This window comes from Penaeus vannamei, chromosome 15 (genome assembly GCF_042767895.1).
Source record: "Penaeus vannamei isolate JL-2024 chromosome 15, ASM4276789v1, whole genome shotgun sequence".
Lineage (NCBI taxonomy): Eukaryota > Metazoa > Arthropoda > Malacostraca > Decapoda > Penaeidae > Penaeus > Penaeus vannamei.
In genome coordinates this window covers 31,419,696-31,429,695 of record NC_091563.1, presented here as the reverse complement: position 1 = coordinate 31,429,695, position 10,000 = coordinate 31,419,696, and the positions used below count along the sequence as shown (strand labels likewise).

The 10,000-nt window shown below is 37.6% G+C and overlaps 1 protein-coding gene across 1 annotated transcript in view; it reads left to right on the top strand.

The window, feature by feature from the left end:
* The window catches only part of LOC113813059 (enolase-phosphatase E1-like), a 9,071-nt gene extending 222 nt beyond the window's left edge, over nt 1-8,849 (top strand). The window contains exons 1-5 of the mRNA XM_027365002.2: nt 1-196; nt 1,221-1,380; nt 2,785-2,892; nt 6,418-6,529; nt 7,058-8,849. The exon at nt 1-196 is cut by the window's left edge and continues 222 nt beyond it. Coding sequence (XP_027220803.2) covers nt 1-196; nt 1,221-1,380; nt 2,785-2,892; nt 6,418-6,529; nt 7,058-7,267 — 786 coding nt within the window. The 3' untranslated portion in view covers nt 7,268-8,849. The remainder of the gene's footprint in view (nt 197-1,220; nt 1,381-2,784; nt 2,893-6,417; nt 6,530-7,057) is intronic.
* Nucleotides 8,850-10,000: the final 1,151 nt, after the last annotated feature.

The window sequence follows — 10,000 nt, the reverse complement described above, 5'->3', positions numbered from 1 at the left end:
AAGGAGAAGGACAAGGGCGTCGGGAAGAAGGGCGCCCTGTCGACGGCGGCGCTCCTCGGGCCGAAGAAGGGCGCGGCGGAGGCGAAGAAGGAGGAGGGGGGCAAGGGGAAGAATAAGAAGGCGGCGAAGACAGGCAAGAAGCAGGGCGAGCAGGACGGCGACGAGAACGGACAGGAGAATCCGCCGCCGCAGCCGGGTGAGGACGGCGTGGCTGTGGACGGACACGCACACACACACACACACACACACACACACACACACACACACACACACACACACACACACACACACACACACACACACACACATATATATATATATATATATATATATATATATATATATATATATATATATATATATATATATATATATATATATATATATAAATATATATATATATATATATATATATATATATATATATATATATATATATATATAGAGAGAGAGAGAGAGAGAGAGAGAGAGAGAGATGTATATGCAATAAGAATAACTATAATGGTAAAAACAATGATGATGATGACGATGATATTGATAATGATAATTATACTAGTACTACTACTAATAGTAATAATAATAGTAATAGTAAAAATAATTATGATAATAATAATAATAAGGATAATGACAAATATGATAATCATGATAATAGTAATAATAAAAAGCAATAACAGCCATAATATTAATGACAAAAAGACAATAGCAGCAGTAGCCGTAGTAGCAACAATAATAATCCCACGACCATTAACCAACAATACCTACCCCCCCTTACTCATACCAACCCTCCCCCCTCTCCCCCACCACACACCTCTCCCCTCCCCACCCCCACACACCTCACCTCTCACCCCCAATCACCCCTCCCCACCCCACCATTTTCTCCCCCTTCCCCTCCCCCACGCACCTCACCCCTCCCCCTCCCCCCACGCACCTCACCCCTCCCCACCCCACCCTTTTCTCCCCCCTCCCCTCCCCCACGCACCTCTCCCTCCCCCAACCCCTTCTCCCCCCTTCCTCCCCCCTTTCTCTCCCCCTTCCCACCCCCCATACACCTCCTCCCCTCTTCTTTCCCCACCCCCTTCTCCCCCCTTCTTCCCCCCCCTTTCTCTCCCCCTCCCCTCCCCCATACACCTCCTCCCCTCTTCTTTCCCCACCCCCATCCCCCAACCCCTTCTCCCTCCTTCCCCCCCTTTGCTCTCCCCCTTCCGCACCCCCTTCTACAGTGTTTATGCGAGGCTGTTCGTCCGCGTACCAGAAGGCCGTGGAGCAGGTGCGAGGGACGGCGGTGGTGGCCAACATCGTGGTCCTCGGGATGCCTGGGGGGGACAGTGGCCAGAGGAAGGAGATGCAGAAGCTCCTTTCGTCTAGCCAGATGGATAGGAGGTGAGTGTGCGTGCGTGTGTGTGTGTGTGTGTGTGTTTTTTTTTTTTTTTTTTTTGGGGGGGGGGGGTGCTTCTTAATCGTGTGTGGAAGGGGATGTGGGTTTGATTTTATTTATTTTTTTTTCTTTCTTTTCTTTTCTTTTTTCGTTTTTTCTTTTGTTTTTTTTTCTTGCTCTTTTCTTTTCTCTTTTCTCTTCTTTTTTTCTCTATTTTCTTTTTCTTTTTTTCTTTTCGTTTTCGTTTTATTTTTTATTTTTATTTTATTTTCATGTTCCTTTTCTTTTTTCTTCTTTTTTCTTTTCTTTTTCTTTTCCTTTTTCTTTTTTTCTTTTTTTTCTTCTAATTTCTTTTCTTTTCTTTGTCTTTTTCTTTCCTTTTCTTTTTTCTTTTTCTATTCTTTTTCTTTATTTTCGTTTTCGTTTTCTTATTTCTTCTTTTTAGGGTCTTTCTCCTTCGTCTTCTCCTTCTCTTTCTACTTCTTCTTCTCATAAAATGTGTGTTAGACATGGAGATGTATGATATATATAATGATGATAGTTCAACTGTTGTTAATTCCAATACAAATGCTAAAAGTGATAATAATTATGATAATGATAGTAATGATAGAAGTAAAACGGCCATAAGGATAAATAATCTCTTGATAAAGTAGTAATAAATCAACTTTGAAAAGTATGATTATTATAAGATCAGTAATAGAGATAATGATAATAATGATGATAATGATTTAGAAAATATTTATAGTGTTCATGATAATAATGAGATTAAGAAGAATATGAATATCAAGAATACAAGAATAAATAATAATAATAACGAAGTACTAAGAGAGCGCATACCTCCGTCAGCGTAATAGGGACACTGATACAATAATAAAAACATTCACAAAGAATTACATTAAAATCACCTCTTTCTAAAGTACATTGTTGACGTCAATGTTTCCTTATCTCGCAATGTTAATGAAACTAAAAAAATCCTGGATCCGGACCGCCATCCGGATCACTAACAAAATTTAATATCTAAGTTAAGACACACCCTTATTCATAACTTTTTTGGGTGTTCCTGTTGCAAAAACATAACGCCCTTGGCGGAGGTGATAACAATAACACATTGATATCAATGATTATGATAACAATGGCAGCAATAATAAAACAGTATCAATAATAATGATAGCAATAATAACAAAAAAGTTTCGCTAATAATAGTAATAACAACAATAACAAAGCAGTATCGCTAATTATTAAACAATAACAGCAATAACAAAATATCAATAACAATGATAACATTCATAACAATAACAAACCAAGATCAATATCAATAACAAAATAATATCAGCGATGGAATATATACCGTCAAGTATAGATTCCCACGACAACCCAGAACCGACCTTCACCTACAACGTCATTTTCAGTTCCTTCGTGGCCATGGCAGCTTCCAGGATGAGGATGAAGGGCACCAAGGAGGATGACGACCTCGCTGAGTTCGTGGCTTTCCCTAAAGAACTGAAAAAGCAGGAGAAGTAAGGTGGCTTTGGTTTTTATGTTGAGGAATAGGTGGGTTGGGTGTGTTTGTTATTGTGTGTGCGTGTAATTTAGGGTTTGGGGGTCTGTGGATGTGTATGGTTTGGGGGTCTGTTTGTGTGTGTGTGCGTGTGTGTGTGTTTCTATGTTTGGTGTGTGTTTGTGTAGCTGTGTTTTTATATGCTTCTTTGTGTGTGTGTATTCATGGTTTTGTGTAAATGTATGTGTATTTGTATATATGTTTCTTTATGTTTCTTTGCATGTGTGTATGTGTGTGTACTTATATTGTTTATATGTGTGTGTGTATTCATACATATTTTTATATATGTATGTGTTTATATATCTTCTGTATGTGTGTATATACGCTTGGATAGGTATATGGTGTGAGATTTCCATAACTTTACCATTAACAAATTAATCTAGCATTCATACATAACTGCGCCCCCTTACCTGCCCTGCGACGCTCTGCAGCACTTCGCCACAAGCAAGATTCGAGCATAATATGTCTCATTATCAGGGGTCCATGCGCACGGCTCTCGTGCATGTGTCGTACAAGCTCCACACACACATCTGAACAGCTTAATGAGGTCTTTAGATTACGAGGGGGGAGGGGGGGCATTGCTTGTTTTCTCTTTTTCCTTCTTTTCCATTCTTCCTTGTTTTGTTTTTGTTTTTCCTTCTTCAGTTTGTGTGTATTTCGATTTTTGTATTTTTAAGTGGTGTCGGTTTTTTTTTTTTTTTTTTTTTTTTTTTTTGCTTATTGGAGATCTTAAACTTTGATATTTTTTCTTCTTCATTGACTCGATACGTCTTGAGTTATTTACAATACATTTCTCATATATTCCTTTTTTAAGGGGGAACAGAAAATAGTAATCAAGATGGATTAACAACAAAAGGGAGAAGAGACGTTGTAAGATAATGTACTCAACACGTACAGTTTTTAAAATAAGCTTTAAGCACGCAGGGACACCCTCTCTACGACAACAAAACCTATCTATCGTTTTTACTCCAAATTCCAAAATATACTTGAAGAAACAAACAAATAAGTAAATTGACTAACAAACACGGGTAAATCAAAATAAAAAAAATACTTAAAGAAGAAAATTATGAGCTTACCAAAGAATCAAAAGTCATGATCCTATTACCTCAAAGAATAACAAAATAAGAATAATGATAATAAATAGAAATGCCCAAGAACTCAGAGCAAAAGCAAGAAATCTCTCATAACACGAACGCGACACAAAGAAAGAAGAAACAAACAAAAAAAAGGAAAAAGCAACACTAATAGACACGCAACACAATCAACACTGGACAGCAAACGGGACGAATGATAAAAAAAAAATAGAATGATTATTATGATAGGATAAAAAGAGGGAGAAAAGGTGTCTCGCTTTTAAGGCAATGATATTGACCTAGCTTCAGATGTTAGTAAGAATGATGATGATGAAAATGTTGATATGATAATAATAATTATGATAATGATAATCATGATGATAATGATAATTATGATGATAATTGAAATGTTAATAGTCACGATAATAATTATGATGATAATGAGGATAATAATGATAATAATGATGATAATTAAAATGTTAATAGTCATGATACTAATTATGATGATGATAATGATATTAATCATGTTAATGTTAAGAGCTATGGTATTGATCATGACAATAATGATAATAATGGAAGAAAAAAGACGTAACGTACAAATTAAAATTATTGAAAAAGAGGAAGAGGAGGGAGTTTAAGAGAGAGAGGGGAGAAGCAGCGCGGTAAACACAGGGCGAGCGAGGACAGACGATCGAAAGCAAAGGGAGGTCAAGCCAGGTCGCAGAATCAGGCGGTCTGTACAAAGGATGGCTGGAGAAAAAACGTTAATAAAGATAATAATGATAATGATGCTAATACTAACAATGATGATAACGATAATATGATGATAATGATGATAATGATAAGAGTAATGGTAATAACAATAATGATGATGATAATATCAAAGATAATAATGATGATGATGGTAGCAGTAGTGATGATCATACAGCCAATAATGATAATATTACTGATAACAACCAGAAAGTACTCAAAAGGCGCAGGCACAAAACTGACCTAAAATACAGGTATTGCACTACACCAGTCATGTCATCAGAGAGGTCAATTAGTGTGTCTCCTCATCAGAATCTTGTGATGATTTACCAGGGGCTTATGGTCGAAATGTCCCTCGGAATCTGATAGAACTACATTTTCGAGTCAGTCATCGCTAACATTCGAATAAAAATAATCTTTTACTGTGGAAATAACTCGTCACTTCACCTGCTTTATTGTCTCTTTCAGCTGAGATAGTAAATCTTATGGGTCGGGCTATACAAGGTTTATGGAAAGGCCGGCCTGTGATTCTACCTACACATTATTACAATTTTTCTTTCGTGTTTACATTCGGTGTATTAGCGATAACTTTGAACCGGTAATTTTTTGTTTTCTGTATGTGAGTTTGTTTTAAAGGTTACTCCATCACATCAGATCAATTCTGTATCAACAATAGATGTGTGTGTGAGTGTGTTTGTGTGAATGTAAACGCACAAACTTAAATTAAACATTAAATTTACACACACATACACATTAAACATTAAAACTACACACGCGCACACACACACACACGTTAAGCACTGAATATACACACACATTAAATATTAAATTCACACAAACGCGTACATACATGCAATTTCGTTGGAAATTCTAATGGCGATCTTTTTTTTCCTTTTCTGGACAGATATTCAATCTAAAAGTTACTCCATCACAGTGTTTTCGTCATATAAAAATTCAGATTCTACACGAATAACTTTTTTCGTATTTCTGAGAAAAGAATGTAAATGAGAGCAGAAGTGTAAGCAGGTGGTAGTTTTTTGTCGTTTTTTTACGTAACTAGTACTGGGAAAATATCTATTTGCAGAACCTGATTATTCAAAGCATAGGTAAATAAAATGTTAAAACTTAGAATTAGAGAGAAAATTAGAGAAGCATTTAAATTCATAAACCATATCACATGAGGAATGGCAGATGCATTCCACTGCATTTTTGTCATTATTTGAGTTTTGGATCGTAGAAGAATGCCACGAAAGGTAGCACCAAAAACATCCTGATTTATAACAGTAAAATTTTTCTCTCTGTCTCTCACTATAATACACACACACACACACACACACACACACACACACACACAAACACACACACACACACACACACACACACACACACACACACACACACACACACACACACACACACACACACACACACACACACACACACACACACACACAAATACACACACACACAAACACACACACACACACACACACACACACACACACACACACACACACACACACACACACACACACATATATATATATATATATATATATATATATATATATATATATATATATATATATATATATATACATATATATACATATGTATACCATGCAACCGATACCTTGTGACTGATCCTTTCCCAATTTCAGACCAAGACAAGGGAAGAAGTTATTCGAAGACGCTTACATCAATACCTGGAGTCACTCCATACTCCCAGCCGATGAATCTTTGTTCGCGATCACGTTCAACTCCGCGGAGAAGGTGCGTCGCCACGAGGGAGTTTTTGCGTTGAACAGATATCGTTGTTTGAGTGAGACATGATGGAGGAATGTGTATATGTACACTCACAAGCACACACACACAACATGGACTTTTGTATACCTAAACATATGCAAGAATCACATACAGCATGTAAATATACACAGAATATGCGCACGTGCGCTCACACACACAAACACACGCACACATAGACAAACACACACACACACACGCACATATAGACATCCACACACATTCCATAACACTGAAATCTTTAAAATAAGTAAACCTCCACCCCTCCCACCCCCTCACCCTTACTACCATCCCCCCTCCCTCACACCCCCACCCCTAGCACCACCTCATCTCCCTCCAACCCCCATCCCCACCTCATCCCAATCCCCACCCCTTCACCCTCCCAACCCCCAACCCCTCACCCTCAAAACCACCCTCCCCTCCCCCCCCCCTCCCCCCCCCCTCTCTCACCCTTCCCCTCCCCTCCCTCATCCTTCCCCCTCCCCTCCCCACCCGCAGGAGCGAGCCCGCACGCCGCCCCGCCTGACCAAACAGAAGAGCGTCGAGGAGCGCACGGAGATGAACCCGGCCGAGTGGCTCGACTGGCGGAGCGTGCACGACCGCGTGGACGAGTGGCTGAAGGAGAACTGCCGGGTGGAGGCGGACGAGTCGCACCTGGTGGCCCTGCTGCAGGACCTGGACCCGAAGAAGGGGCATTTCTTCCGATGAGAGCGCCGTGGTTTGGGGACGAGGGAGAGGGACGTGCCAAAGTTTGTTTTGGGGTTTTGTCGTTGTTATTGTTTGTTGAGCGTCGTTTTGTTGTTGTTTTTGTTGCTGTTTTGAAGAGTTTAGCGTCGTTGTGTTGTTGTTTTTGGTGCACAATACAAGAGTTAGATATACATCGGAAAAATAGATTTATACCTGATATAAATATGCATGCATTTAGGTATGCATATATGTATTTTATTGTAATTAATTGTTTCTTATTTACTCTGTCTTCTAATATATTTATCTGTTAATGCATATAATCATATATAAGTTGTCAGAACCAAATACCTACCATAGATAACGAATATGATATAGTACAGTTTTAATAAATGAAATATATTTATAGGACAATGATTTACAACTACAAAAGAAAATAAAGGGAGGTGTATATATTGTAAACCTTTCCCTTAATATGTCTTCCAGGTATAGAAAAAGTATGTGAAGCATAACTGACTAAAATAGTAAATATTTTCTGGAAACCATTTGTCTTTTTTTTACGTGACCTTGATACATGTGTCTTATTAGGTCAGGTCACGACGCCTTTGCTAATGTCGATAGTCATGCAAATTTCGAATCATGCAAAGGGGAATTCGCATGGCGTGGGGGAAGTCCGAGTACTGTGTTGATTTTCTCTCCATTTTTTTTTCTTTTTTTTCTTTGAATCAGTGAGCCAGGTACGAATATCAGATTTTTTTTTCTTTCTTCCTTTTTTTCTTCGTCTTCTTCATCTTCTGTTTCTTCTTCTCCGTCGTCGTCTGCTTCTTCTTCTTCTCCTTCGTCTTTATTTTCTTTTTTTCTTCTTCTTCTCTTCTTCCTCGTCTGTTTCTTTTTCTTCTTCTCCCTGCTCCTCTTCTGTTTCTTCCTCTTCTTCTTCTTCTTCTTCTGCTTCTTCTTTTCTTTTCTTCGTCTTCTTCTTTTGCTTCATCTTCTTTTCTTCGTCTTCTTTTTCTTTTGCTTCTTCTTCTTCTTTTCTTTTCATCGTCTTCTTCTTCTTCCTCTTCCTTTTCTTCTTCTTTCAAGCCAAATGTATCGTATTCATCAACTGTGTAACTGTTTATCCTCACATATGCATATTTATGGTTATTTTGTATAAAGAAAAAACATATAAAAGCGTAATTGAGGCAAAAGATAACCCAATCTACCTTTCAGAGCAATAAACAATGACTATTATTAACAATTAACGCATCAACACCAATAATAGTGATCATAGTAATGATGGTAATGATACATGTATGTACATTGCTTATTTTTTCATCTCAAGATCGTATACTTGCCACCGCAGTCAGTACACTAGAAAAGGAAAACCACGTGTAACAGAACAACACCAATATTGTGCATAATACGACTCATGGTGTACCTTTGCAAGCATGATTAGCATCTGACAGCAATGACGACCAAAGTTTTTAATTTTCTTTCATTCTCATTCATACGTCTTTCTACATTTCTACATTTCCGAGGGGGATATAATCGAAACGCGCAAATGCATGTCTTGCGTTGTGAAATAATTCATTTCTCGTTCGTACCTTTTTGTCACAATGAACTCTGTTTAGGGATCGCCTCGTTCTATACATAGAGAAGAGTTTTTAAGACGCATTGTATAGAGAAAAGCTTTTAAGACACTGTATAAAGAAAAGTTTTTTAATACGTTTTGTATAGAGAAAGTTTTATAAAACCCATTGTATAGTGAGAAGTTTCTAAGACGCATTGTATAGATAAAAACTTTCAAGACGCAGTGTATAGAGAAAAGTTTTTAAGACGCATTGGGCAGGAATGCTTGTGGTTAGACGTACCTTTCTTCCTTCATACTAGCCTGAAGGTCCGAGAAAGGTGTGGATAAACGTACCTCCCAAGCCCGGAAATATTGAAAAAAAGTGATACATTGACAAGGTGAAGATGACACATCAAAAAGAAATGTGTAGTACTAAGAAATGCATAGTACTAAACACTAAATTTACGTGTTTATTGCAGATTAACGTCATGTGTGTGTGTGTGTGTGTGTGTGTTTGTTTGCGTGTGGGCTTTGTTTGCTTAGGTGATTTTGCGTGTGTGTGGGTCGTTTTAGTTTTCGTGTGTGCGTATCCGTGCTTGCGATCGTGTGTATGTGTACGTCATGCTGATATACACTTCTGTTGAATGTACTGGAATATACTTATGTTGGGTAAACTGATATATACTTATGTTTGGTGTACTAATATAAACCTATGCCGGGTGCACTGATACATACTTATGTTGGGTTTACTGATATATATTTATGTTAGGTTTACTGAAATACACCTATGTTGGGAGTATAGAAATGTACTCATTTATTTGACATGAGAAGGGAAAGGAAACTCTCACTCTGGACTATAGTATTTATTCTAAAAGTATATTCTCTGCACCAGTCAGCCAAAATAGATATCAGAATATACCATGCTAACGTCACAATAAAATTAGGCATAAAACGTGGAATTTCAGTAATGTATACATCATAGGAAATGCAGTACACTCTATGTCTATGAATTCTTTTGCCAATTTTCAATACATTTTGTTAAAAAAAGAAACAAATATGCAAGCATTTACAAAGACAATCGCGAGGACGAAAATGAGGCATACTTAAAAAATAAAATGGAAAATATATACAACGACAAATAAATATTCACACGCGCACATACATATATACATATATTCATGCATATATATATATATATATATATA